The sequence below is a fragment of the Lachancea lanzarotensis genome, scaffold LALA0S07 (genome assembly GCF_000938715.1).
Source record: "Lachancea lanzarotensis genome assembly LALA0, scaffold LALA0S07, whole genome shotgun sequence".
In the NCBI taxonomy this organism is placed as follows: Eukaryota; Fungi; Ascomycota; class Saccharomycetes; order Saccharomycetales; family Saccharomycetaceae; genus Lachancea; species Lachancea lanzarotensis.
In genome coordinates this window covers 528,824-556,150 of record NW_019212885.1, presented here as the reverse complement: position 1 = coordinate 556,150, position 27,327 = coordinate 528,824, and the positions used below count along the sequence as shown (strand labels likewise).

Below are 27,327 nucleotides of genomic sequence, written 5' to 3'. Positions count from 1 at the left end.
TTTGTGTGTAGCGGTTTAGGGTTCGTTCTTATCAAGTTTGATGATGCGTGGCATTATCTAGTCTATAAGCGTTCACTCTGGAAAAAGAGAATGGCTTTTCATTTTGCATAGAAAAGTCGATGCGATCACCGGTGTCCTGATACGCTTCTGATCGAATCCAATTTAGCCTGTGATATCGACGATGACCATGGGAACAGATTCGTAAAGTTTCTTCAAACCTGTATTTATCATTGCTGCGCTTTATCGTCAATACTGAAAAATCGTCATCGATCGAACACGACCACGCACACAACTCTGCATGCTTCACAGTATGCTCACGATGAAAATGCCTAACCACCAAAGACGGGGCGTCAGTGGATACCAGTCGTAGACAAGTTCCATCCGGATAAAATCTCAGGTATCGGTAGTAGGTGATCATATGCACGGGACTGACCAATGAAAGCGAGCCCTCCGGATTCGCACCGTGTCTCAAATAATTTACAACACTGATGTAGCAGCCTTGGAATTTGACAAATGCTCGCTCTTGTAGCATGCGTTTGTAATCGGTGCCCCAGAGAGCCTGTTCGAGCACTTGCATATTGCTGAGTCCATTGAGCGTCAACGAAGCCTCATCATATTGTTGCAACGAATATATATGCCTTGCAAATGTACGGTAAGGTTCTGGTCTCCGAAAACACAGCCTTTGGAGTCTTTTGCATGTCAGTGCCAAATTGACCCATGAGTCTCCCGAAGTAGCCACAATTTGCAATACGATTTGTTGCAAAATATCATCGGTCAACAGTTCCAGCAGCCAACAGGGTAGTGGCTCTTCGTTTTCCTTACCGTTCGAAGAAAGTTGTTCATCATCGTGTCTAGCTTTTGGAGCCTCCGTTTTTGCCGTTACTGTAGACACCAAAGCCGAAGAAGCGACCTTATTGGACAATTTCTGACGCACCAGCTTGCGATACTTGTTTTCCACCTCTTCATCAATCTTCAAAGCCCTTCTGTAACACCCTATTGCATCCATCATCATACCATCTTTCTCTTTCGAAACCCCTAGTTCCCACAATTCGATAGCGTTAGAGCCAAAATTTCCCGCATCTTGTACCATCTCTAAACTCCTCGGAATTTGGAGAGTATTAGCCCGTCAGGTTTGAAGTATAAGTGTTGACTTCTTGTTGCGTAACAGTTCTGATTCATGTTCAAAACTCATCTCAGCATCAAGTTTATTACATATGACTAGCTCATCACCATTTCTCGACAACATCGAAACAGCGAAAAGATGGATAAAACTAGCTTGATACTGCTTGGATGAGCCTGTAAGACTGGGATTTAGTATTTGAAGCGAGCAGCTGCTGTTCATGTGGACTGTTAGAGACGATACCCGGGTTATCCACCTTGCTTGATTCAATATCAAGTGATCCAGGCGAAAAGAACATGGAAACACTGCTGAGAGCGATTGAAAGTTTGGAAAAAGACGGTTACGAAATTGCTGCTCTTGTACAGGTACCGGGCGACAATAACCCTCCTCGAATAGTGTGTTCGAGAAGTTTAGATGCACACTTGCAAACGACACTGTGGGATATTTGCGAAGCTCATCACCAACAGAAAGCACAAAATCGGCAAGGATCTCAGGTAAAACCAGATTTGGCATTAGACAATAATGTGGAGTTATTGGATTTGGACTTGAGAAACCCATATGAGGTGGAGAAATACCTCAAGAGTGTGTTTTCCATGCTGCGTCAGTTGCAGTGTAAAGCTATTGCCAAGGCATGGATCAAAGTGGTTGAACCTCGCAAGAAATCCAGGTACCCTTACATCAAGGGTGAGCTCTTTAAACCGTATTGGTGGCCTTCGAATGTAGAACATAGGGAACCAGATCATTTGCGCAAGCCACAAAGGATCATGCTCATGATCGCCATTTTGACAAGACTTGTACCGCATTGCAATGATCCCAATCTATTGCGCAAACTCAAAAAATCAACCATGTCCATCCATTTTCCGAAAAATACGAGTCAGCATCAGATTGCGCTTGAATACGTGTACAATATTTGCGGAGCGCTGTGTTTGGGCTTGGCAACAGTTGCGGCGGTCGATTGCGACCTTTTACAAATGGGTTCAGCAAGCTCAAAAAAGGCCAAAACAATCAAAATGGATCCTGATCTGGAGCGGCTAACTCTACTTGGCACTATGAGCCCGGATAGTCTGGATGGTGCAGAGAGTAGGCCCGGAAGTGGTCCCTTGCATTCATTGCTTCAATCGTTCAATGGCGACCACCCAAGTGCAGAACGAGCAGATGCGTTGTGTGTCAACAGTCAGCCCGGCTCATCAAATGCTCACTTCAACAATTCATCAGACACGCATTCTCAGTCTTGTACTTCTTCCGCTTCCAATGAATGTTTAAGTACCGACCATTTCAATGATCTTGGCAATGACTTTGAAGGGTTCTGCGACTCCGAGACTGGCTTCGAATATTGAAAACAGTGCACTATTCAGAAGTATTGTAATATGTACGGGAAAAGACAATCTCTCTTAAGCTTTTCTTTAAGCTCAGCTTCACCTTTGAAATTTCTCTCGGTGTATCTATCGCCTGTAAAAAGGATGAAATCAAACTTAATTCTGAGGCGTAATGGTTTACCACTTCAGTGAATTCAAGAAAGCCGAGGGGCCTTGATTCCGGCTTCTTTTCCAGACTGGTTTCCTGCAAGTGATTATTACTTTCTAAAAGCTCTTCGGCCAGCGAAACATTGTCAGACGGAAACACAACAGGATTCAGTTACGCAAAATAGCATGCAATTGTTGACTGAGGTCTTATTCTTATTCTAACGACTGCCCGCGCTAAAAAGCTTCTATTGCCGAAGCTTCATTTCTGGACTGGGGCAGACAAGATGCTCGCTTCAGTATCTTCTTCCGGAACAGCAGAGACAAAAGTTAAAAAAGTGCCAACCACCCAGCAGATCAATCCGTGCAAGAACTCGTGGTCAGTATCATCGTATTGCCACCAATATGATGGTCATTGAAGACTATTGTCAAACGAAAACGAGGGTCTCGTCTGCAGAGCGCTAGCTGCCAATACACCATGACCCACAATTGGGCAGGCAACGTCACCATCTCAACAAAGTCTCAAGGCCCATGGCATCGTGGTCTGTTGAAAACGCAGAGCACATCATCACCAAAGAGATAAGCTCTTTTTTTGACCTTCCCCCGTTTGGTCTTCTACGAAACCTGTATAAATGGTTTCACCGCTCCAAAAACTGAATCACTCGCTGATCAAATTCAAGTGGGTTATCCAAGAACAAATTGTGTCCTGATGATGAAACTTCATGATACTCTGAATCAATCCCACAGGATTCGGCTTCTTGCATCAAACATTTTCCTGCTTCTCGGTTCATCCAATCGTGGTCCCCATACAGCAGCAGTAGCTCTTTAACATGTAGATCTTTGACACCATCCAGAAGCGGATCGCGCGCTAACAACCGGTTGGTGAAGAGACCCAAAAACACATCCTTGCTGGTCTGACTCAGGCCATCTTTGCCGTAGAACATTTCGAACAAATACTTCTTGTAGTGGAGACTAGGAACACGCCCGTATACCGTAGCGATGTAGTTCCAGCAGAATTTGGCGCCCAGTGGGCCCAGAGCACGCAGTACACTCGTTTGAGACTCAAATATGAATTTAGGTATTGCTGGACGTGACGGAACATAGTGCTTTGATGCCGGATTGTTCCGGTCTACAGGGTATGTCGTATTACTGCACCATTGGTTGTTGACAGCGAAAGCATTGCGTTCCACACCTAACGGCGAAATCAGACACAATTTGTTCACAGATTCTGGATATTTGGTCGCATATCTGAATGACAAGTAACCACCGAAAGAGTGAGCTACCAAGTTGATCGGACCCAGACCATTATCGCGACGCCATTGTTCCAATGCATCCACATAGTAATTCTCGAATACCTGCACCAGTGCATGATGCTGTACTTGCCCCAGAGTGTAAGGAAGCGTAAATGTGTCGTCTTGGAACTTCAAACGCAGCGGGAGTGGTCGATCAACGTAAATGTCGAGCGGTATGTCTTTTGACAGTCCATTGGCAGGCAAATCGATAGCGTAAAGGTCCTGAATCTCATTTGAAAGGTCAGCAAAGTTACGATGGAACGCCATGGCCGAGGCTGCATGGCCGTGAACTAACAGTGTAGGAGTTTTGAGACGAGCATTTGGGTTATGAAAATGCCATTGGTTGATCTCGTCTTTTACCATAGTATGCACCGCTCGATCTGCCAGCCCTACGTCTTGTACAAGTGCATTTTGGAGTTCTTCCATCTGTGGTTTAGACGACCGATTCAGGTTTTGGGCCCATAGTTTCCAGCCCGATGCTCGAGGAACTCCGGTTGGTGGTTTCATCAGCCGTGCGGCCATTCGGCGAGGCAAACTGCGCGATTGAGAGCTTGAATACCGTACAGCAATCATTGAATACTATAACACACCAAATTCCAAGTAATTGTGGATTAATCTTCGACTCTTTTGGTGAGATGAACCTGGTATTCCGAGTGAGTGCTATGAACAAGTACTATGAAAGAAATGGTAGAACAACTACAACAGTGTTGAAATAGTAAAATACCGTTAAGAAAAGGCTGTTAAAAGCCATTAGTCGGCTCAGAAACTATCTGGATGAGTAGTGTGTGGGATAGAATCCGACAAGAACAAGTCCTGGAGACTTTGCAGGTACCGCAGAGCTCACAACCGGAGCAGAACGAGCAGAATGAGCAAAACGGGCAAAGCATCTGGACGTCTGAAGATGAGAGCCAGGAAGAAGATGTAGAACACCACCATGAAGACGACGACGATGAATACAGCGATTTATACACAGAAGATATCGATTTTGAGGAGCATTTGCTTACTGCCCAGCAACAATGGGAAGAATCGTTGGAACAACTGAGTCAAGTACTCAACTGGGTGTTGTTGCCATTGATTGGCAAGTATCTGGGAAGAAGAACGGCTCTGGGGTTATGGAAACGAGTTGTCACTCACCTGTGGGGAATATAGATGGTTCTAGCTTAGTTGGCAAACTATGTAGTACAACAAAGCATGAGTTTTGGTTTGTGTCTGAAGGAAACCTGGGAATTATGCTGAAAGGCGTTTGTGGAACGGCTATGGTTCGGTATTACTGACCATCGGGTCTTCCAGCATCTCCCATATCTCCTGTGTGTATTCTACAATGAACTGCTGGCGAATCGCTGCAACAACGGATTTTTGCAACGATGGCCTTACTTTCGATGTCAATGCATCAGCACACACCACGTTGCAGATCCTGATCAGCAGCTCCATCAGAGCTACGGTCAGTGCTCTCACGTCCAGCACCTGAGGCTCTTCCCATTGCGGACCACGCGAGAACAACAGGTTCAACTTCTCCAGCAAAGCGTACAAGGCCACATCCGACAAAGCGTGGTCGTCCCGCATCACATCACAAAGCTCATACAGCACTTGAAACTTATCCAGCGTTCTGAATGCCCAAACCGCGGCGTTACACTTTCCTAGTTGTTCAGGTCTTACGACAAAGCTATTGAACAACGGTTGCTGTTCACGATTAACCCGCAATAAATGCTCCAAGAGCACTACATTGTCGGCCCCGAGCTCTTGATCCATCAAGCACAGCGCCAGCAAGCCTCTTGGATGTTGTTGGTAGATCTCTCTTCTTTTTCAGCTGGCTACTTGTACAACTTGGAAACTTTGTCACTGGAAGAAACAGCACCAACTTTGAACATTTTGACAAGTCACTGGTATGAAGGTTATTGTGTGGACTGTGGTTTTAGCACAACTAATCCTATTGTTGTTCTCGCCGCTTTTGAAGACAAGGCCCGTTTTCCGATGGTACTACAACAAAGTGTTCCATCCAGTTTTTGAAGATGTGGACCGGCTGCGATGGAAACTCGCGGTAGTGCCGGCATTGTACCTTGGTGTTTACGGATATTGTACAGTTCTATTCTATCAAGATGTGGAGCCTTTGGTGAGGGGCCGCTTGACTCTGATAGAGAGATGGGTTGTGATCCCAGCGGTTTTGGTTACACCGCTCATCACCGGCATTTTAACAATGGCAGTGAAACCAATGACATCGCGCGATGCCCTGACAACTAAAGGGTCGCAGTGGTTGCCAGCATACGATAATTTGATATTTCACGAAGGTCTGGAGTGCCGTACGTGCAAGTTACCTAAATATGCACGATCAAAGCATTGTGCCATCTGTAATCAGTGTACATTAGTTGCAGACCACCATTGTATCTGGGCAAACAATTGCATAGGAGCAGGCAATTATCAGTACTTCTACGGATTTTTGGTCGCTAATGTGTGTCTTACAAGCTATGGGTGCGTGAGACTGGTATGGTTGCGACATTCTGGGGATAGTAGGTCGCTTGTGGTGTTGTGTTCACTACTAGGGTGCTTTGCGTTGATTTTGGCAGTTTTCACGTACTTCCAACTGGCGTTGGTACAGGCCGGGATGACTACTGGCGAGGAATCCAAATGGTTAGTTGTTCATGACATGCTCCGCGAAGGAAAGTTGGTGATAGACGGCAGCGACCGATACTTTTATCGTGTGGGAGGCGAAAATGGCAGCCAGTACGAATTTTACTCTACGAATGTCTACGATGGCAGCACGTATAGTGTTAGGGATTACCGAGTGGTGCGAAGTCCGGGAGAAATCACAAATATTTACGACCGTGGTGGAATTTGGTCGAATTTGAAGATTCTGGTGAAGCCTTGAAGATATTGGAGGCAGAATGGCCAGCGGTCCTACATTGTCGTCGATTGGGTGAGAGTATTAGCCAGTACACGAAATTTCCAAATACGTTTGGGAAAATTTATGGGTTTGAACCGTGGTGTGAAGCGTTTATGAGGAGTTTCCAATTCAGTGCGTGTAACTCAAGAAATTATCGCAATTCTAAAAGTAAGGACTATAACCATGGATTGGAAAACTGCTCTCTGTGAGCGTTTCAAAACCCGAACCGCAGAGATCGGCAGGACAAAGTGTCGGCGAGACTTGAAAACTAGCGTCTACATCAAGAACTGCTGCTGAAGAGACACAGTGCAAGCAGCGAAATAGATAAAGTTATAGGATTAGATACGAACCAAGAGCTCTGAGAACCGACCTTAAGCTGATGAGATCCTACACACTATTTTTCAATGAGGATGTCAAAAATCAACTCTATTGTTCCATGCAGTCCGAAATTCAATAAAGCATCTCGAGGGTGACGGAGTAGAAAATAGTGATAAAATAATTACCACCACCGACGACTTTGGCAACTACATTTTCCACCCGCTACTACGTCTGGCCGAAGTATCTGTACACTTTTAAATCGAATGGTTCCAGTGCTCCTGCCGGGGAAAGCATCTTGCAATTTTTTCTTGTCGATTTTGCTCGGTAGCTTCGCATTTTAACATGTCAAATGTCAAATGAACGCAACTCGCGATATACAGTGTAATTAAAAGGTGAATTAAACGTTAACCAATTACTGTATGCCTTTAAAACCCCAGTTTTAATTCGAATATTGGCCAATTCTTGGCAAAACTGAGCCTCCTTAGTATTAAGATGAGTATTGTTCGTATTCCTATGTCCATACTCACTCCGGTTATCAAGCCCATCTTGACTTCCGATATGAATCATATTATGAGGACCTTAATAAGCAGAGACGTTAACCAACCTTAAATTACGTAAAGAATTCTTAAAGAGGGTTATCGAAGCACCATGCACATGTCGATCAGTGCCCCGTCAAAAATCCTTTAACAGAACTAGGCTGCCTCCAATGCTAAGACTTTACATTATATAGCGTCCACGGTATTACCTACTGCAAGTTTCAATTAAGCAAAGAATTGTATTGGCCGTTCTCAGTACTCTAGGCCACCATCGTGCAAAAGAAAGCAGCGCAATGAAAGTTGACACCCAAATCCTTATAAACGCACCCTCATCTGTGGTGCGCAAAGTAATCCTGGACTTCGACAACTATAGCTCTTGGAACCCGTTTCTCACATCTGTAAATGCGCTTGACAAGAAAACAGATGAAATTGGTGCAGGTGACTTACTCGACGTTTACATGACAAACGCCAACGGTAAAGTTTCGAACTTTAAACCGACAGTGACGGCCAACAGCCCACAAAGGTTTGAATGGCAGGGCACTCTTTTGTCAGCGTGGGTTTTCAGCGGAATCCACCGGTTCGAATTCAAAGACGTTGATGGTGGGAAAGCGTGTGAATTTCGCCAATCGGAGAATTTCAGCGGCTGGGCCTTGCCGCTTTTGAAATTTATGCTTAGTGGAGTCTCCAAGAATTTCACATCCATGAATGAAGCTCTCAAGAAGGAGTGTGAGAAGTCTTGAGAAAGTGATGTGTGAGGCTTTGGCGGGCACCAAAAGCCCCGTCATGGATTTATCTGACTGGGTGCTGACTCTTGGCGCTACAGCATAACCTTAGGGAATAACTACTGTTGCAACGGGTTGTCTTTTAGAGGTCCAGTTTCCTAAATAGTATTACCCCAGACAGCGCATCTATTTAACGAACTACCCCCAAGACCACAGCAATCCTACAGAGAAATAAATGGCATGGTCAAACCATAAATCGAGCACTTACTCATTAATGTCGAATTGACGACATACCAGCCTATGCTGCTTGTACCTTTAGCTTCCATAGATACCATCATTTTATATCACTTTGACCAAGCCTGTCATCTGTCATTTCGGTCACGTGAACAATTGTATCTGCTTTCTATCTCTCTATATGGATTTTAAACCAAACCACGCTAAAAAAGGACGGACTACCCAACGCTCACAATCTTTCCTTCTTGCCACATGCTTAAATTTTCGCAATCCCATGCTATTTTAACTCGTCTTCTTCGCAAACTATTCGCGCCTCAAAAAGCATGTCTACAGAGGACATGAAGTCTTACTTTCAAATCAATTGAACAAGTCCCTGACCTCTTGTAACCCTGCCTGTCACACCAGAACGTCTTCTCTTGTATTATCGCTCCTTTGTAGCTCAGTCGCGTTACTCGTACTCGAGATTCGTATTCCAACTCGTGATGGTTTTCATCTAATAACTGACTCAATAAGTCGAAAACTTTCAAGAAACTGATGAGATGAAACTTTCTTATAAGGTTTTTTGGTAGTTCCTGGACCTCTAAAAACAATTCTTGCCGCTTTTGTGCTGCGTATCAATTGACCATTGAATCGGCCACGTTAAATTCTCTAGTGGTGCGGCAATGGAGCTCACTAAAGTGCCAATTTTAGGTAAGGAAACCATCCATGTTGGTTACAATATCGCTGACCACCTTGTCAAGACTATTGTCGAAGGGTGTTCGTCTTCCACGTATGTGGTCATCAATGACACAAACGTGGAAAAAATTCCGTACTACAATGATCTGGTGCTTACTTTGAAATCTGCAGCCGAACAGCTGGATTCCAGACTTCTGAGATACTCGGTTAAGCCTGGCGAAGCACACAAGACCAGAGATCAAAAGGCCTTAATTGAAGATTATCTGCTAAGCGAAGGATGTACTAGAGACACTGTTATCATTGCCATTGGCGGTGGTGTTATCGGTGACATGATAGGTTATGTAGCAGCCACCTTCATGAGAGGTGTACGTTTCGTGCAAGTTCCTACGTCGCTGCTGGCTATGGTGGACTCATCTATCGGTGGGAAAACGGCAGTAGACACCCCCTTGGGTAAAAACTTCATCGGTGCGTTTTGGCAGCCACAATTCGTGCTGGTCGATATCAAATGGCTCGAAACGTTGCCAAGACGTGAATTCATCAATGGTATTGCTGAGGTCATCAAAACCGCTGCTATCTGGAATGGTGAGGAGTTTGCACGTCTTGAAGATAACGCAGAGAGTTTCTTGCAGGTCGTGAACGGAGCCAAGTCTACCCGCGTCGCCGTCGCTGGTCAAACGCACCAATTGACCATTACCAATATCGAGCACATCCTAGACCATGTGTTCAAGCTGGTTCTCGAAAGTATCAGAGTCAAGGCCCATGTTGTATCCTCTGACGAAAGGGAATCGGGACTAAGAAACCTGCTAAATTTTGGTCACACCATTGGACACGCCTATGAGGCGATTTTGACTCCACAAGCTTTGCATGGGGAGTGTGTTTCCATTGGTATGATTAAAGAAGCTGAGCTTTCCCGCTACCTTAACATTTTGTCACCAACCCAGGTTGCACGTCTAACCAAAATTTTGGCGGCTTACGGTCTTCCTGTTTCGCCTGATGAGAAATGGTTCAAAGATCTAACTCTCCACAAGAAAACCCCACTGGACGTTTTACTCAAGAAAATGAGCATAGACAAGAAAAACGATGGGTCCAAAAAGAAGGCGGTTCTTTTAGAAACAATCGGCAAGTGTTACGGAACTTCTGCTCATCAAGTCTCAGATGAAGACCTACGTTTCGTTCTAACCGATGAGGTCTTGGTTTATCCTTTTACGCCCAAGGTTACACAAGAGGCCAAAATCATCACTCCTCCTGGTTCCAAATCGATTTCCAACCGCGCTTTGGTGCTTGCCGCTCTGGGAGAAGGTACCTGTAGGGTGAAAAATCTTCTTCATTCTGACGATACGAAGCATATGTTACATGCCGTTCAACAGCTTAAGGGTGCCTCTATATCTTTTGAGGATAACGGTGAAACTGTCGTGGTTAAAGGACACGGCGGCAAAACCCTTGAGGCAACTTCTGATCCTTTGTACTTAGGAAACGCCGGAACCGCATCAAGGTTTTTGACATCGGTCGCCGCACTTGCTAAATCATCTGCTTCTCAGAAGAGCGTTGTTCTCACTGGTAACGCCAGAATGCAAGAAAGACCTATTGGCCCCCTGGTGGACTCGTTGCGTGAAAACGGCACCAAGATTCAATACCTCAATAAGGAAGGGTCATTGCCGCTAAAGATTGACACTGACTCTCACTTCAAGGGCGGAAGGATTGAGCTAGCTGCTACAGTATCCTCCCAGTACGTTTCTTCTATTCTCATGTGTGCACCATATGCAGATGAGTCTGTGACGCTTTCCTTAGTTGGTGGTAAGCCGATTTCTAAGCTTTACATCGACATGACGATAAAAATGATGGAGAAGTTTGGTGTGAAAGTCGAAGTGTCAACCACTGAGCCTCACACTTATTACATTCCTAAAGCAAGCTATGTCAATCCTCCAGAGTACGTCATTGAAAGTGATGCTTCCTCCGCCACTTATCCTTTGGCCTATGCCGCAATGACAGGAACCACTGTGACTGTGCCAAACATCGGTTTTGAATCGCTACAGGGTGATGCCAGGTTTGCCCGTGACGTGTTGAAGCCAATGGGATGTTTGGTCGAGCAAACAGAATCCTCGACAACAGTAACAGGACCACCCCTAGGCACGTTGAAACCCCTTCTACATGTCGATATGGAGCCTATGACTGATGCATTCTTAACTGCTTGTATGGTTGCCGCCGTTGCGCACAATGAGGGTGCAGACACTTCCAATGTTACTACGATTGAAGGCATCGCAAACCAGCGTGTCAAAGAGTGTAATAGAATCTTGGCGATGGTCACTGAATTAGCAAAGTTTGGCGTAAAAGCGAATGAACTACCTGATGGTATTCAAGTCCATGGTGTGAACTCTTTGAAAGATCTCAAGGTGCCCACGTCTGTTGACTCTTATGATGACCATCGTGTCGCAATGAGCTGTTCGCTTCTAGCGGGTACCATCAAATCTACGACGCAGCAACAAAATAAGCCAGTAAGAATACTAGAAAGACATTGTACGGGCAAAACATGGCCCGGTTGGTGGGACGTTCTACATACACAATTGGGCGCCTCTCTAGATGGTGCTGAACCTCTAGCTACCACATTGCAGGGCCAAAGAACGAGCGTTGTTATCATCGGTATGAGAGCTGCTGGCAAAACCACTTTAAGTCACTGGTGTTCCAATGCTTTGGGCTACAAATTTTTGGATCTTGATACAGTGTTTGAAGAACAATATCAGAAAGGCTCTGTGAAGGAATTTGTTCAGGAGAAAGGATGGGACGCCTTTCGTAAAACTGAGGCTGAGATTTTCAAAAGCACCATTTCAGCTAACAGTAACGGTTATGTTGTGTCTACTGGAGGCGGTATTGTTGAAAATGCGGAATCAAGGAAAGCTTTGAAGGCCTTCGCCGATCAAGGTGGTATTGTTTTGCATTTGCATCGTGATATCGACGAAACTATTAACTTTTTGCAAAGCGATCCTACTAGACCAGCCTATTCTGAGGACATCAGAGACGTGTGGAACAGAAGACAACAATGGTATAATGAATGCTCCAATTACGTTTTCTACTCGCCTCATTGTGGCACCCCTCAAGAATTTGGTCAGTTGAGAAAATCATTTGGCGCTTTCATTCGTACCATTACTGGTAAGCGCGAAATTATCATCCCAAGAGACAGATCTGCTTTTGTTTGTTTGACCTTTGAAGATCTGTCCCAACACAAGGATGTACTTTCCGATATAACGTACGGATGCGATGCTGTTGAACTTCGTGTTGATCACCTAAAGAGCTTCGATTTGACTTTTGTTGCTCAGCAACTAAGCGTGTTACGCGCTGCCACCGATAACCTACCGGTCATTTTCACAGTAAGGACCAAAAGTCAAGGCGGTCGCTTCCCTGATGATCGTCAGCAAGAGCTCTTTCAGCTTTTCCAGCTTGCATTAAAATCGGGTGTTGAGTTTATCGACCTCGAATTAACAACCTCTGTTGAACTCCAATATCAGCTTGTTAACAGAAAGAAGAACACTAAAATCATCGGCTCTCACCATGATTTTGATGCAAAGTTCGACTGGGAAGACGCTGAGTGGGAAAATAGATATAACCATGCTCTCTCGCTAGATTTGGATATTATCAAGTTTGTTGGCACTGCGAAAAGCTTTGAAGATAACCTCAAATTGGAACGCTTCAGATCGGCTCACACACAGAAGCCACTAATTGCCATTAACATGACAGATGCCGGCAAATTTTCTAGAGTGGTGAACACTGTGCTTACTCCAGTGACGTCTAGTCTGCTACCTTCAGCTTCTGCTCCTGGTCAGCTGACTTTAGCCCAGATAAATCAGATCTACTCGACCCTGGGAGGTATGCCTGCCAAAGAGCTGTACGTCGTTGGATCGCCATTAGGACATTCCCGATCTCCTGACATGCACAACTTGGGTTTCAAAATTTTAGGTCTCCCACACACCTTCGAGAAATTCGAGACTACTTCGGTAGAAGAGGTCAAGAACTCTATCCTGTCCATGGCAAATCTCGGTGGACTGGCAGTGACCATCCCACTGAAGCTGGATATCATGCAGTACATGGATGAACTCTCTGAATCTGCAAAGCTGGTGGGGGCCGTGAACACGGTTGTGCCAGCAAATGGCAAGTTCCTTGGCGATAACACCGACTGGATTGGAATCTACGATTCATTCCTCGCACAAGGTGTTCCAGAGGATGTTAGTGGTGCCTCCGGTTTTGTTGTTGGTGCTGGTGGTGCATCTCGTGCTGCCGTGTACGCCCTTCATAAGCTGGGTTGCCCTACGATTTACACTGTCAACAGGACAGTGCAGAAGTCCTACGAAATGAAGGACCATTTCCCGGCCAACTTCAATATCAAGGTATTGGAGACTCCTGAGCAAGTCGACGCTATTCTTGAAGATAACGTCGGGCTGGCGGTGAGTTGTGTACCGGCTGACAAGCCTTTGGACGATAGTCTGCTTGCCAGAGTTGAAAAACTATTGGCCAAGTCCAAACATGTCAAGTTTTCTCCAACACTTCTCGACGCGGCTTACAAGCCTAGTGTGACTCCACTAATGACCATTGCCGACACCAAATTTGGATGGCAGGTAATTCCTGGTGTCCAGATGCTAATTTACCAAGGTGTGGCTCAATTTAAGCTCTGGACAGGCTTCAAAGCGCCTTTCAAAGCCATTCAAGATGCTCTCGCCCAATAGGTTGAATAAAGACTACTGTCATTAAAGGGTAGTCAAGCCTCCCATCACCTACTTCTCTGACATGCGTCCAACATAATTATAAAGCAGTGGACTGTCACCTACTCGAAATCCTTACATAAATACAATTCAGTTGATCTAAGACCATCTCACTGATGTTGTGCTGTCGATGTCAAATTTCCAGCCATAACGATTGGTGTTGCACTCTTCACGTAAACTGCTGGTCAAGCTCGATTCCGTTTGCCATGATGCCTACTAAGATAGTTTAAATGATGAGTTCAAGTTGTTCAAAGCCGCCCGTGGTTGTTCTAATCAATGAAAACTAGGACTAAAGTCTTTATCACATATGCCTTGGGGGCTGTTACTGAATGACTATATACTCTCAAGCGGAAAATGCACACGACTCGAGCACTTTTGGTAAATCACTGTCTCTTAGGGTCGATGGTGGGTTCAACGCTCTTTCCGTAAGTCCATCGGGAAGAGATGTTGTTTTGGCGAGTAAACAAGGACTTTACGTTGTGGACTTGGATGACCCCTTTTCTGCTCCACGTTGGTTGCATCATCTTACTTCGTGGGAAGTAGCCGATGTGCAGTGGTCGCCACATGCGTCGAAATCTTCATGGGTGGTCTCAACATCTAATCAAAAGGCATTGGTGTGGAATCTGTCAAGAAGCTCGTCTAATGCCATCGAGCATGTACTGCATGGCCATTTTCGGGCCATAACGGATATCAACTTCCACCCTCAGCATCCCGAAATTCTGGCTACTTGCTCAATCGATGCCTACGTGCATTCATGGGACATGCGTTCGCCTCGAAGAGCTTACTATAGTGCAAGCGTATGGTCTGCGGGGGCATCGCAGGTTAAGTGGAATTTCAAGAACCCAAATGTGATGGCATCGGCTCATGCCAACGATATTTTCATCTGGGATCTACGAAAGGGCTGCACCCCACTACACGTTGTTAAAGGTCACTCAAATAACGTCAACAGTATTGACTTCAATCGCGCTAGTGAAACAGAGATTATGTCCTGCGCCAATGACGGTACTGTCAAATTTTGGGATTATTCGAAAAGCTTACAAGAACCACAGCGAACGGTGGTGACAGACTTTCCGGTAGCGAAAGGCCGATACTTGCCGTTCGGGAAAGGATTCTGCGTTATGCCTTTCGTTGGTGGTAATAATTCTGTGTACTTGTCGAGTAACGTCACAGAGAGTGAACCCGGTGCAGTGTCGAAGCTTCAACCCATCTATGTTTTCAAAGGACATACCGATCGCGTTTCAGATTTTCTGTGGAGAGTGAAATATAGCGGCGGATCAACAGTGGATGACCGGGATTTCCAGCTGGTGACATGGTCCAAAGATAACGATCTGAAACTGTGGCCGGTAAATGAAAGCACCTATGAAAAAGTCGATTTTCAGCGGCATCGAAGTCTTGAGCATCCATTTACCGAGTATGATTATAGCACGTTCCGTCAAGAGCCGCTAAGATCGCAGAATTTATCGAGTCATGCCCATTTCCCCAAGGAACGATTCGTTACCGGTTCAGGACTTAAAGAATTTCATGACAAAAACAGAATCAACCACCTTGCGTGGGTTTCGGGCGTAAGGATGCATCATGCTGAATCACCGCGGAGCCTCTTTGATCTCGACAAGCTACGAAACCTGGGTGAAGAAGTCACTGTGATCGGCCACAAATTTCCTAAAGTTGTTTTCGAACGAATTTCCGTATCCACCGGGAGCTTAACACTGACATTATCTGGGCCCTGGTCTGAACAAAATCCAGATGATCTGGTGTTCTTACGTATAGATTGCGTCTTCCCACCAAACTATCCATTTAAGAGTCCACCGCGATTCAAAATTGAGGAAAATCGCGAGCTGGACTCGAAAAAGATCGAAGAGATTACGGATCAACTTCAAGAAATTTCTCGCAGACATACTGATCTAGGAAAATTCTGTTTAGAACCTTGCTTGCGCTTCCTGTTAGGCGAGAAAATAAATCTCGATGTTTTGCAAGAGGAAGAGCAACTATTGAACTTGGACGTTGTTGATTCTCTGGGAATAAATGATTTGTCTTCTTTAGAGAGTTCGGACATGAGATCGGGTGCTATTTCTGTTACTTCCAGAACATCTGACGAAGATGAACAGGATCTCGATAATAAAAGCAGCAACGATGGTTATGTTTCTCGCTCTGCCCACGCCTTGGATCTTGATTCCACACCAATCCCAAAAGGATGCGGCGCAACTTGGACCTCCTCGGGAAAACTAGTTTGCTTTTTCACCACTGAGAGTAAGCCAGAAAAGAAGCAGCAAGGCACTCAAAGACTGGGGCCGCGCGGTTCGGTTGGAATTCACACTGAGAATTTACCAGAACAACTCTACGATGAGAACAAACCACATGTCCCTAAAAGACCTAAACGTTATGTGGAAACCCTTTCAGCTTCCTCTGCCCACAACAGTGAAACGGGAATTTCTGGGAATGATAGCGATTCTGACGCCAGCTTTGATAGCTTTGGTGATGATGATTGGAACGATATCATGCGTACAGATATCACCCTTAGGACCAAGATGCCAGTATTTTCAAATTTTGGTAAATCGTTGGCCTCTGTTGCATCGGATGATGGAAAAAGCAATGTGTCTGTCGCGAAATCAAAGAATGCTGTTTTCATTCAAGACTTCAGCCATTTGATCGCGGATAAAAGACAGCTTGCAGCTGAATATATCTTTACTGGGGACTCGTTGGAAGCTGTTTGTAAGCACAATGCCAATGTCGCGGGGAACTACGGACTTGAGAATATTGCCCATTGCTGGAAAATGGTTGGTAATCTTCTGATTGACCGCGACGAACGGCATAATGCCAATTTTGGGTGGCATCAAAATGGTGAGGGCGATAAGCAGTTTATCAAAGACGTGATGGAGTTTTTGGAAAGATCCAAAAATGTTCAGATGCTGGCCATGTTTAGCTGCATACTAATGGATCCGCCTTCAACAAAACGCGACAGTGTTGGCGCGAGGTCGAGTGAAGCCAACATCATTACCTTTGAATACGAGGACCAAAGTCATTTCTCACAGTCTCGTCAAGGTTCGGTTGCGCCGTCGATCAGATCTGAGGACTATTTTTCGCCGCGCCAGCATGTTGTCAAGAACCGCAAGCCGCGATTATCAAATACATTAACTCCTTCAGAGGTGATAGCTCAGCATTCCCTTTTACCTGACATTAGAATTGAGATCATGAACAGCAGTGAACTTGGCTTCCTTGGGGGTAGAAGTCCATCTCTTTTGGATCCCAGCGATGAACCCAAATACCGCTCCTACAGATACCAGTACTCGGAGCTACTTTTTTATTGGGGTCTTCTTATTAACAGGGCGGAACTCTTGCAATTTAATAGTAAACAAGAGAATACTACGCCTGACCTGTGGCATCATTCTTTGGGCTATGGACTAGACCTTCGGGCAGAAAAGAGTTATGCGGGAGTTTCTTACAAAGCACTGAATAATAAAATAAGCTTTTTGACTACCCGCATTTGCAACTACTGCGAACTACAAGTCTTGGGAAGAGCTACTGTGTGCGGTAACTGTCAGCATGTAATGCACGCACAATGTGCCAAATCGTGGTGGGAGCAGAGCATCGAATGTCCTTCTGGATGCGGCTGTCAGTGTATTGATATGTTCGACGTCACGTGATGTGATTGCTTATGTAAGAATCTCGAACCCTTTTCGGCATGTTTCCCAATGTGGAAATAACTACCTTATTTGGATTGAAGAACTGAAATTTCGTTTAGGCTCTATGAAATGAGCCCATCTGGATGAACTGAATACAACTATAGCACTGCAACAAGACAGGTGTGCACACCACAATTGAGCTATAGAAGTGCTTTCCATAACCATGTCTTCAACGAGAAAAGTTGCCGTTATTACGGGCACAAACAGGTATGGAATTTGCGTTCTTTTCGAGGTAGTTAGGTCCTCATAAGACTAACATCCAATCTCAGCAATTTGGGTTTGAACACGGCCTACCGCTTAATAGAGCAAGTAGAACAAGACGTTCGGTTGACTATCGTGGTGACTTCTCGAACATTGCCCAGGGCTAGAGAGGTAATTGATCAAATTCAGAAATTTGTTGTGCAAGCGAAGAGAACTGGACCGGTCGATTACGATTACCTTTTAGTGGACTTCACTAATATGGTCAGCGTCTTAGGTGCGTATTATGATCTTAACAAACAGTACAAGGAGATCCATTATTTTTTTGTGAACGCTGCGCAGGGTGTATACGAAGGTATCGACTGGATAGGTGCAGTCAAAGAAGTGGTGCGCAACCCGATAGACGCTGTGACCAACCCCACTTATAAACTGCAGCGTATTGGTGTGAAATCAGCGGACGGTCTGGGTCTCGTATTTCAGGCCAATGTGTTCGGGCCTTACTATCTCATCCAGAAGTTGATTCCTCAATTGCAAGCGGGTCGGGCTGTTGTGGTTTGGATTTCGAGTATCATGTCAGATCCAAAATATCTTTCTCTAGACGACATACAGTTGCTGAGAAGTCCAGCCTCCTATGAAGGTTCGAAACGACTTGTCGATTTGCTACATTTGGCAACTTACAAAGACTTGAAAAATCATTCCATCAACCAGTTTGTGGTACAGCCGGGTATTTTCATCAGTCATTCCTTCTTTCAGTATCTGAACGTCTTCAGCTACTACGGCATGCTTTTCCTTTTTTACATGGCAAGATTTCTAGGATCACCCTGGCATAATGTGGACGGATATCGTGCTGCGAATGCACCTGTTTACGTTGCGACATTGGCAAACCCAGTATTCGAGCAGCAAAATGTAAAGTACGGCTCTGCCACTCACAAAGATGGGAGGGAATACGTTCGCACGGGAGAAATAGATCCAACAGGCACACAAGACGTATACGCCTACATCAATCAGCTAAAAGATGAGTGGAACGAAAAATTGAAAAATCAGATAACCAATTCGAGACAGGTCTAAATTGTTTCTGGTAGGCTTCATATCTTTTTTCTACATATAGAATACAAGGTTCAACTAACTGCAAATGCACTTGAGCTCATTGCTTCAAGGCCATCAGCGAAGCGACGAACGTTAAAATCAACCTCGAACGGACCTCGTTGATGTCCTCCGGAACTAGCCAAATTAGAGCACCCAACTTTCTCGCAATAGAGATAGCCAATCTAGCGTTGGCGTATCTATCTTCTTCCGTAGAACCAGCAGTCACTAGATCATAATCAACATAACCAGGCGCAATCCCATTCAACACGTCCAAGAGGAAATGACCACTGGACAAAGCAGAATCGCTGAAAGATCTGACATGTGAGGTTTTCCCACCCTTCGTGACTTGTTCTTGAGCCCATTTCAGAATCTGGGAATCGCTGAGCTCTTTGCCATTGGTGGCCAGAGTTTTCATCGTGTTGACAATGTTTCTCCTCATCAATTGCCATACTAGGCCGAGGGTGAGAAGCTTATTACCGTCGACGATGTCTGAACCTTCAATACCTACCAGTGAGAATCCACGAGATTTACCTAAATCCACAGCGTAATTGGTATTTTCTAGAGCCTTAAATCTAGAGAGCTCATTTCCTGAAGCAGGACGTTTATTGACATTTTTCTGGTCCACAGCACTAGGCATCACTTTATCGTAAGCCTGTAACAAGACCAAACCGTCTTTCAAGTCTTCGAACAGCGATACCACAGGAGGATCGACGTCTAACGAATTGAGCCACAAAGTGAAAACCCTTGCCTCTCTTTCGCCTTCGGCATCAAATTCTTCAATTTCTGGCTTTTCAGACTCTTCGATGGGCTGCAATCCAGGATGTGTGTTGAACAAATGTGCAACAAACGCCAAGTTTAGCTTTGGATTGCCAGCCACCAAAGAACTAGGGGTTAAGTATTTTCTGCAATCCAACTTTTCGGCGTTCTGCAAAACTTGCTCCGCCCTTTGTAATAGATCGGAGGTTTGTAAAGGAGCGCGCGAACACGATTCTGGGGCCAACTGGTTCAAAAGAATGGTGTAGTTCTCACCGTCAGCCACATCTTTGGAGAAATTGCTAACCCTTCTCTCCCAACCAGCCTGCTTTAAATGGTAATTGAACCAGCGGAGCAAGATTTGCTCGGGAGGAAGCCTCAAAAATTGCTCAAGGGTCTCGTCGTCTTCTAGCAAACGGTACAGTTCTGGGTGATGCTTGATATCGATTTTGCTCAATAGACCTCTGCGGATAATTTGCCAAATAAGACCCAAAATAAGGTGTTCTTTACCCTCAATGATATCCTCTGAATGCACGTTCACAACGACACATCCAATAGCCTTGGCAGAGTTGATAACAATGTTGGCGTTTTCGCTCGCGGTAAAGTTGTTGAGACGTTTGCCGTTTTTAGGCCAGTTCAAAACTCTTGTGTCAATAGTGTCTGGCACCGAGTCATTGATCAATTTCGACAAAACCAGACCGTCTCTACATTCGTCAAACAGCTGGAAAGTGTCAGTAGCGAAGGGCAGCTTGTACCCGATATCGGAGTCCCCAGCCAAGACACTGTTAATGTGTTTTGTGAATTCTGTCCTTTCTTCTTCATTGATGGTGTGTTGACTGCCTGTAGTGGAGCCACCAACGATAATCTTGGCCTGTGCTCCGGTTCCCGTGTGCTGTAATCCGGTACGCACTGGTGTTACGGCAACGTTTACGGGAGCTGAAGCGGTCTGAAAACTGGTGGTTGGAGGAGGCCCAATCTTTGTATCCTTGAGCTTAGCAATGAGCTCAACGTAGTCGTCCAACTCTACACGACCCGAGGCATCCACCCCGACCTGTTTGAGAGTCTCTCTAGCCTCATCGTAAGAAGCCTCCCCGGACTTCGATACTGCTGCTAGCAATTGACCCTTTTCTACCCATCCATTGTCTTCAACGTCGATTTCCCGAAACTTTTCAACGGTCTGGAAGATATCTTCCTGTGTCAAAACAGGAAACTTTCTCTGTAACAACCCATGTTGGTTTCGAGCGTTAGTATTTTGCTGGCGTTGTTGGGTCTAAGCCCAGATCTAGTTGGCCGGTTTTTAACCTAGTTAAAATCGGAAAAAACATACCTGTAACTTGATGATGTTCATTTTGGAGATCGAAACCCTAATTAGAACTAGTAAGTCGAGCAATTGCCAGTTTAAAGCAAGGTTTCTCTGCTCTGTCGGATTTGAAGTTTAGTCAGAAAACTTGAGTCAGTAAGTCACTTTTTAGTTTGTTTAAATTTAGGAGCGCTGAGATGGACCCCTTTTGATAAAATCACGTGACTATCACGTGTACTATGTGCACATGCTTTTCACGTGTTGGAGGATACGTCGGTGCTGACGTAATCGGGCGTCACATAATTCGCACTACCAGCACTAGGACCACCAGGACCACCAAAGATATCCAATTGCGGTGTCCAAACCCATGAGTCTCTATCTGAAACGTTTTGACAATACTTGCGTAGCCATCTGTAGAAATCCGGCTCGGTCTCTGGTAAGACAGGCTCGTTTTGCTGGATTTGACGCTGGTGTTTGTTAATTAGGTCTTGTTCTTGAAGCAGGAGCGAGTGGATGTCGTGCAGCTGACTTCGTTCCAACGCTTCCACCGCATCTGAACCATTCCAAAACTGTCGCAATGTGCTCTTTTCAGCAGACACACCGGTGTCAAATCGAGAGCGAACGTTGGGGTGCAATAGATGCTGCGCTGTGGAGAAAGAATATTGGTGGTGCTGCTGCTGCCTGTAATGATCTCTGGTGCTCTTCTTATTGAGGTGAGTGTTACAAGAATTGTCCACCAAAGAAGACGATTCACCTTCTTCTTCTTCTTCTTCTTTTTCTTCTTCTTGCTCGTCCTCAGAGCTGTCACAACACCACAAATCCAGGTCCGGCCTGAATTTTTTCTTACCAGCGGTCTCTAAAGCCCTATGTTTGTCCTTGTGAAATACCAGACAATGCGTAGCGCTTTCTGAACTAAGCATGTTGTCGAGTTTACTGGCTGCCAGCAGCTTTTTGTCACAAAATGGTGTAAAGTCATAAACTTCTGGATCTTTGGCCCGCCGTTGGTGACTTGACGCAGCAGCATCCTCTATGGCGTTTCTCGGTGATTCAAAGATATCCCGATCGTCTAACAACGATCGGCCTTTTGAAGGTGTGTGATGCAATATCTTTATTTTGGGCGTTCTCCATGGCGGCAAAGACGGCAGCTCGAAGCTGGGCTGCTCTGGTGAGCCCAAATGCTTTCTAGGCATACAATACAGATGCCTCTTCGATGCTTTCGATGGTGTTAACAGTCAAAGTTTGTGATCTTGATCTGTAGGGTAAAGAATTAAGAAGTAACGACGGTTAATATATATAATATATACACATCTATACAATAAACTCTCGAACTTTTGACCAAAAAGCGTCAAAGTGGAAAGGGCGGCTATAAAAAGGACCGTTTTGCGATGCTAAGGTGGATTCTTATTTGCGTTCAGTTTTGTAGTGTTACCTCCGTTTTTCAAAAATTCGAAACGTGGTTTTGAAGGTAGCTTTTGTCACTTACTTGCTCGTCCATCATCTTCAAGTGCCATTGTTTTCACTTTACAGTTCATGCGTTGTATACCGCTTTGATGCCCCCCCCCCCCCCCCCTCCCGAAAATGTGCGGATCTCTGTACTTTGTTCCTCAGAGAAGCCCACTGAGAGTCAACCTTTCGAGAAATGACGATAAATCGTCACGCTGCACTTCGATGATGGAACTCTCAAAATTGTCTATCCTTACTTTGGCTCCAGTCTCTGTAGCTATCCGCTGAAATGCAACGCTGAAATTATTCAAGAGCGGCTTGCGACTTTCCAGATTATCGATACCTCTCGGATACCTAGGTGCCAGTCCGGCTACCAAATATACGTCAGCTGAAGCGTCAAAGCTGCCAAGAACCAGAGGCAATAACTGTCGAGCATCGTTTTCAGCGCAACACTCTAAAATCCAGTTCCCCAATCGCATCAACGTTAGTGGATTTCTGTACAAATCCAAGTCTGGTCCATCCTGCAAGACACATAATCGATATAACCGCAGGTTCTTGATAAGCCGTTTTTCTAAAATGGCCATCCCCGTGTTGAAGATTGCACGTTGCAAATACTGTGCATGTTTTACACCACGTCGCATCAATTCTATATTGTCGTCCAATGCATCCCAACTCAGCCAGAAGTTACTGACCCATTTTCGTTCTCTGCGTGTGATGACCTCTTCCAAATCGGTGTTTGACTGCTCTGTAGCAGAACCATCACGTTTTGTAGTGTCCTTGGCATCGACTTCTTGCCCAACTTCAAGTAGCGCTGTTATCGCCTCCGCGAATTCGCTCGCACTTATAGCACCACGGTATCCAAAAGTACGCACAAATCCATCACGTACAATTTCTTGAAGGCCGTACCTTTCCAGACTTTTATCAAAAATAGTCCCCAGCTCTCTTTTGACGCTGTTATCCATATACAACCAATTTTCTTGAGCCGTGGACAACGAAATGCCCATGCGCGCGAATATCTTGTGTAGCTTTTTCTTGCCGTTTTCATTCCAAAGCGAAAGCTTGGCATTGACGTAGTTAGAGTAGAGGAAACTGTCGTACAACGATGAGTGCCGCAACATGAATAGATAGTAATCGGGCTGGATCTCTAACGAAAGTGTGTCAGGCGTCTTATGTGTCTCATGCGGCGACAAACGCCGAACCTCGTCTTGCAAGAGCGGCAAAATTTGGTTATAGATCCGTGGGTAGGCAGCATCCAGAGAAGAAACCCCCAGAATTGTTAACCACAGGTATGATATGCTTGTTTCTCCGAGTGCAGACAAAAGTGAATAGACCTGAGCGGACACTGAGTTTGACACGGAGGTACCTTGGGCATAATAGTCCTCGATAATCTCCTCGTATTGATTCATGAGCTTTTTTCGCGTTTTTCTTTCCTTTCTGGAGTCTTGTCCGTGTGAGCTGGGCCGTTTGGGAGTTCTCGAAGCTTTATTATCATCATCGTCGTCGTCGTCATCGTCGTCATTATGATTATTATTATTATTATTACTGTTATTATCATCATCGTCCGCCGTAGCATTACCGCTGTCGTCGTCGGTATCCTGTCCATCGCTATCTTCCTCATCTTCGTCGTCTTCTAAAGCTGCATCCTCCTGGTTTTCAAGTTCTATCAGTTTGAGATATGCCTCCTCTTGCGAATGCAGCGTTTCCTCTACTGTCCCGTCGTCAAAACAGGTAACCATACGTGAGCTGAACAAGTTGAACAAGTTCCAAGGTCTATGCGTATCTAGCACGTAGATTTTACGTCTTGTAGGATCCTCAATTTCTTCGTCCTGTTCTTCGATACCCAAAAACTCCTCCACGTCTATCATTCCACCGCATCCTACGAAGATGACGCTATTGATATTATCGTCTAGCTTCTCGTAGAACTTTTTGAGCTCCGCGTAACCAAATACGGGCACCAACTGCAACTGCACCAGCTCCTTCTTGAACAGTTTGGCAAGTATTTTACTGGCACACAGTGCGTCGATATTCAAACACGATACAAAAATTACCAATTGACAAGCCGAATGCGACGAAGAATACCTCAGAATTCGATTATAAGCATCCTGAAACTGTCTAACCTTGAGAAACATGCTTTAAAGAGCTCTATAAAGCCTTCAAAGCTCGGTTATACGTTGTTTTGTTGGTACTCGTTGACTCGATGAGTACCATGTATATGGTGTAATTCAATAAATTTCCAATACTTCTTGTTACTTGGGTTGATGACAGCCAAACCATACCAAAATAGGTTTCAAGACACCCGCTTAACAGCGTTTAATCAGTCAATTGAGTATCAGTATATATAGCGTTAAATATGTTCGCAATTTGGGCGCTTCTTCTCACGTCTGTGTCGGCCTTTTTCTTTGATTTTGGTGGACAACAGCAGCATCAGCAACAGCAGCAACACCCACCAATTTCATATGAAGATCAAGTTCTGAACAGTGATTGTGGGGAGTACCTCTGCCCCGATACACTAGCGTGTGTAAAAAGAGCTGAGGACTGTCCCTGTCCTTTTCCGAGATCTCAACTGAGATGTGCGCTTCCAGAGGGCCAATATATTTGCATTTCCAAGCCTGCGACGCAGGACGAAACGCTCAATGCGCTGTATGATGATCCTGCAAAGGGCCCCAGAACTCGTTCGAAGGGCTTGAGAGACTGTGGGTGGGTTGAAAACGCTTTTAAAGGCTCGTCTTGAGCTGCCTGTCTGATCCGGGGCATCATCATCATCATCAATATCAATCAATATTTGCATCTATAGAGGTTAACACATCTGTACCCACCGAAATAAAGAAAGACCGCTGCGTTAAGTCTAATCCCTGTTTTTACCCGGCACCCATCTTCTATACATTACCTCGCCCATTTTGTAGCTGGCAAACAAGCGAGCGAATTTACCTTGCTGCCACAGCAGCAACGCTTCTTCGCGCGGTATCAGTAACTCAACGTAGCACAAAATAAAGCTTTTCTTGGCTCCTCCCACAACCCTTGCACTGCTGGCGTACCATGTGTAGTCCATAGAATCGTCGCTGTTGAGGACCATGATACCGAACTCAGCGTGGTGGAAAGGCGGCCCACGTTTGTAAAGCAGGAAATCGCATCCGAATTTAATTCCCGATCGTACGCACCATCCGTGAGATCTGTAATGATGATACGCAGCATATTTTGTGCACAGATCGTTGATGTCAGCGTAAGAAGGATTATTGCCCACAAGAGAACGGGCCAAGGAATGTGCCGGTAGATCGAGTACCGGAAGTGCGAAAGTTAAAAACATGGCTTCCACAGGCATTAGCTCCAGCACTTCTAGATCCACAATTTTGTTGTTGTCATCGAACAGCTCTGCGTCGGCTTCGCGAAATTGTACATCTGTAGTTGTTGTTTCTTGGTCCTGTGTTTCCTGTTCTCTTAGCGACTGTAAAAATTTCCGCTCTTGGTTGGTAATTTCCGACTCTTCAACTCCTTGATGCCTTAATTCACGTTTAACGGCTTCGAAGTTGGCCCTTTCTCGTTTGAATTCCAGTCTCTGCAGTCTTCTCTGCTCAGTGACATGCTCCAGAGCGCGGGACGATTCTAACAGCCCTAGCCTATTCAAAGTCCTCTCCTTCCAAGTTGGCTCACTTCGAGATAATTGAGCGGTGCCGAAAAACCCGTTACGCCATAAATACAGCATCTCGTCTGGGTCTGCAACCGTTATATGCTTACCGCTTGAAAACTTGACATGTACTTTGGATGGCAGCAGATTGGTGCTAGAAACGTAGCTGTAAAGCCAGAACACCCATGAAATCGGGTTGTGTAATACTAGTTCTGGCAAATTATCCAGCGGATGGATCGGCAGTGGGTATTTGTAGTATTTAACGTTGGGCACATATTTGGGCATCGCGGCGATGAGCTAGACAAGAAACAATGAGCACTGATTTCGCCCGGCAATTTATCAATGAAAAGAGCTAGCAACAAACAAAAGTCGCACCAGACCAACTGAATTCAACTAACTAGCACTTAGTTCAATTCTTTTCGAACTCCCAAGAATGGAAAACTCACTCAAGAAATTTTCTGTTTCCAGCTACGATGTTAAGATCATAATATACTATACAAAGTGTTTACCAAATACTACCAATACGAAAAATATCAGATACCGTTGTAGTCTATTGAGAAATCATAATGCTCACAGCGATGTTACTCTTCAAGCATTGTGGTTGTATCATCATTTTATAATTCGTGCTACTTCAAGATTGACCATTTTAACGGAAAATTAGAAAGCATGCTGTGCCTTCTGGTACAGAATTCTTTCAGAAATCATTTGTACTACAGTGGGAGAATAGGGATAAATAGAAACAAGCTCACGGTCTAAAAATTTCCTTTCACCGTTTCTTGTTTGGATCGAGATAAGTGGTCATCAGATGCGATGGTCCGAAGTCGAGTACCTGTCTTTTATAGTGACAGAACAAACTTTCGTCACTGATGATCTAAATCTTCCAGCCTGAGGGTAAATCGCAAGAATAGCGTTTAGGTTTTGGGGAGGTCACTTTGAAAGACGTTTATGGTCCGTGTAAGAGCTGAATATGATGTTGAAAATTGAATAATATACCATTTGAATAACTATTGTGTTACCTTGTTGAAATTATTAGAGACGTACGGTGCAGGTAAAGTTACGTCCGATTGAATTTTTCAGAGACGAAAAATAGGTGTACAAATGGTTTTCTATGTCGAAATGCTTGAAATTGACCAGGAAGGATCTTGAGCCCTTAGTCTTGTGAACAGGGTCATGTCATTTGAAAGCAACTGTTCATGAAATGACAGTTTAGTATGAAGTGATACTCTCATTACAGTTGGAAGACTATGCAAGAAACTTAAGGT

General features: G+C 44.9%; 15 protein-coding genes across 15 annotated transcripts; 8 read left to right on the top strand and 7 right to left on the bottom strand.

The window, feature by feature from the left end:
- Nucleotides 1-31: 31 nt before the first annotated feature.
- HRT3 (LALA0S07e05820g1_1) lies at nucleotides 32-1,090 on the bottom strand (the record flags this gene model as incomplete). Its single annotated transcript, XM_022771575.1, has 1 exon — nucleotides 32-1,090. One exon carries the CDS (start codon nucleotides 1,088-1,090, stop codon nucleotides 32-34), a length of 1,059 nt encoding a protein of 352 aa, XP_022629469.1.
- Nucleotides 1,091-1,416: 326 nt separating this feature from the next.
- Nucleotides 1,417-2,457, top strand: LALA0_S07e05798g (LALA0S07e05798g1_1; the record flags this gene model as incomplete). Its single annotated transcript, XM_022771574.1, has 1 exon — nucleotides 1,417-2,457. One exon carries the CDS (start codon nucleotides 1,417-1,419, stop codon nucleotides 2,455-2,457), a length of 1,041 nt encoding a protein of 346 aa, XP_022629468.1.
- Nucleotides 2,458-3,218: 761 nt separating this feature from the next.
- On the bottom strand, nucleotides 3,219-4,445 carry ECM18 (LALA0S07e05776g1_1; the record flags this gene model as incomplete). Its single annotated transcript, XM_022771573.1, has 1 exon — nucleotides 3,219-4,445. One exon carries the CDS (start codon nucleotides 4,443-4,445, stop codon nucleotides 3,219-3,221), a length of 1,227 nt encoding a protein of 408 aa, XP_022629467.1.
- Nucleotides 4,446-4,646: 201 nt separating this feature from the next.
- Nucleotides 4,647-5,021, top strand: MIM2 (LALA0S07e05754g1_1; the record flags this gene model as incomplete). Its single annotated transcript, XM_022771572.1, has 1 exon — nucleotides 4,647-5,021. One exon carries the CDS (start codon nucleotides 4,647-4,649, stop codon nucleotides 5,019-5,021), a length of 375 nt encoding a protein of 124 aa, XP_022629466.1.
- A 105-nt stretch (nucleotides 5,022-5,126) lies between these two features.
- LALA0_S07e05732g (LALA0S07e05732g1_1) lies at nucleotides 5,127-5,621 on the bottom strand (the record flags this gene model as incomplete). The annotated part of the gene is made up of 1 exon (XM_022771571.1): nucleotides 5,127-5,621. The coding sequence occupies one exon, from the start codon at nucleotides 5,619-5,621 to the stop codon at nucleotides 5,127-5,129; it is 495 nt and encodes a 164-aa protein (XP_022629465.1).
- Nucleotides 5,622-5,757: 136 nt separating this feature from the next.
- Nucleotides 5,758-6,735, top strand: SWF1 (LALA0S07e05710g1_1; the record flags this gene model as incomplete). Its single annotated transcript, XM_022771570.1, has 1 exon — nucleotides 5,758-6,735. The coding sequence occupies one exon, from the start codon at nucleotides 5,758-5,760 to the stop codon at nucleotides 6,733-6,735; it is 978 nt and encodes a 325-aa protein (XP_022629464.1).
- Nucleotides 6,736-7,897: 1,162 nt separating this feature from the next.
- LALA0_S07e05688g (LALA0S07e05688g1_1) lies at nucleotides 7,898-8,344 on the top strand (the record flags this gene model as incomplete). The annotated part of the gene is made up of 1 exon (XM_022771569.1): nucleotides 7,898-8,344. One exon carries the CDS (start codon nucleotides 7,898-7,900, stop codon nucleotides 8,342-8,344), a length of 447 nt encoding a protein of 148 aa, XP_022629463.1.
- Nucleotides 8,345-9,222: 878 nt separating this feature from the next.
- ARO1 (LALA0S07e05666g1_1) lies at nucleotides 9,223-13,947 on the top strand (the record flags this gene model as incomplete). The annotated part of the gene is made up of 1 exon (XM_022771568.1): nucleotides 9,223-13,947. One exon carries the CDS (start codon nucleotides 9,223-9,225, stop codon nucleotides 13,945-13,947), a length of 4,725 nt encoding a protein of 1,574 aa, XP_022629462.1.
- Nucleotides 13,948-14,312: 365 nt separating this feature from the next.
- MTC5 (LALA0S07e05644g1_1) lies at nucleotides 14,313-17,624 on the top strand (the record flags this gene model as incomplete). The annotated part of the gene is made up of 1 exon (XM_022771567.1): nucleotides 14,313-17,624. One exon carries the CDS (start codon nucleotides 14,313-14,315, stop codon nucleotides 17,622-17,624), a length of 3,312 nt encoding a protein of 1,103 aa, XP_022629461.1.
- Nucleotides 17,625-17,826: 202 nt separating this feature from the next.
- ERG27 (LALA0S07e05622g1_1) lies at nucleotides 17,827-18,929 on the top strand (the record flags this gene model as incomplete). Its single annotated transcript, XM_022771566.1, has 2 exons — nucleotides 17,827-17,870; nucleotides 17,933-18,929. The coding sequence occupies 2 exons, from the start codon at nucleotides 17,827-17,829 to the stop codon at nucleotides 18,927-18,929; spliced, it is 1,041 nt and encodes a 346-aa protein (XP_022629460.1).
- A 76-nt stretch (nucleotides 18,930-19,005) lies between these two features.
- Nucleotides 19,006-21,048, bottom strand: SAC6 (LALA0S07e05600g1_1; the record flags this gene model as incomplete). The annotated part of the gene is made up of 2 exons (XM_022771564.1): nucleotides 19,006-20,916; nucleotides 21,028-21,048. The coding sequence occupies 2 exons, from the start codon at nucleotides 21,046-21,048 to the stop codon at nucleotides 19,006-19,008; spliced, it is 1,932 nt and encodes a 643-aa protein (XP_022629459.1).
- Nucleotides 21,049-21,254: 206 nt separating this feature from the next.
- On the bottom strand, nucleotides 21,255-22,190 carry APC9 (LALA0S07e05578g1_1; the record flags this gene model as incomplete). Its single annotated transcript, XM_022771563.1, has 1 exon — nucleotides 21,255-22,190. The coding sequence occupies one exon, from the start codon at nucleotides 22,188-22,190 to the stop codon at nucleotides 21,255-21,257; it is 936 nt and encodes a 311-aa protein (XP_022629458.1).
- Nucleotides 22,191-22,604: 414 nt separating this feature from the next.
- CDC45 (LALA0S07e05556g1_1) lies at nucleotides 22,605-24,572 on the bottom strand (the record flags this gene model as incomplete). Its single annotated transcript, XM_022771562.1, has 1 exon — nucleotides 22,605-24,572. One exon carries the CDS (start codon nucleotides 24,570-24,572, stop codon nucleotides 22,605-22,607), a length of 1,968 nt encoding a protein of 655 aa, XP_022629457.1.
- Nucleotides 24,573-24,793: 221 nt separating this feature from the next.
- On the top strand, nucleotides 24,794-25,174 carry LCL2 (LALA0S07e05534g1_1; the record flags this gene model as incomplete). The annotated part of the gene is made up of 1 exon (XM_022771561.1): nucleotides 24,794-25,174. The coding sequence occupies one exon, from the start codon at nucleotides 24,794-24,796 to the stop codon at nucleotides 25,172-25,174; it is 381 nt and encodes a 126-aa protein (XP_022629456.1).
- Nucleotides 25,175-25,288: 114 nt separating this feature from the next.
- SEN2 (LALA0S07e05512g1_1) lies at nucleotides 25,289-26,350 on the bottom strand (the record flags this gene model as incomplete). Its single annotated transcript, XM_022771560.1, has 1 exon — nucleotides 25,289-26,350. One exon carries the CDS (start codon nucleotides 26,348-26,350, stop codon nucleotides 25,289-25,291), a length of 1,062 nt encoding a protein of 353 aa, XP_022629455.1.
- Nucleotides 26,351-27,327: the final 977 nt, after the last annotated feature.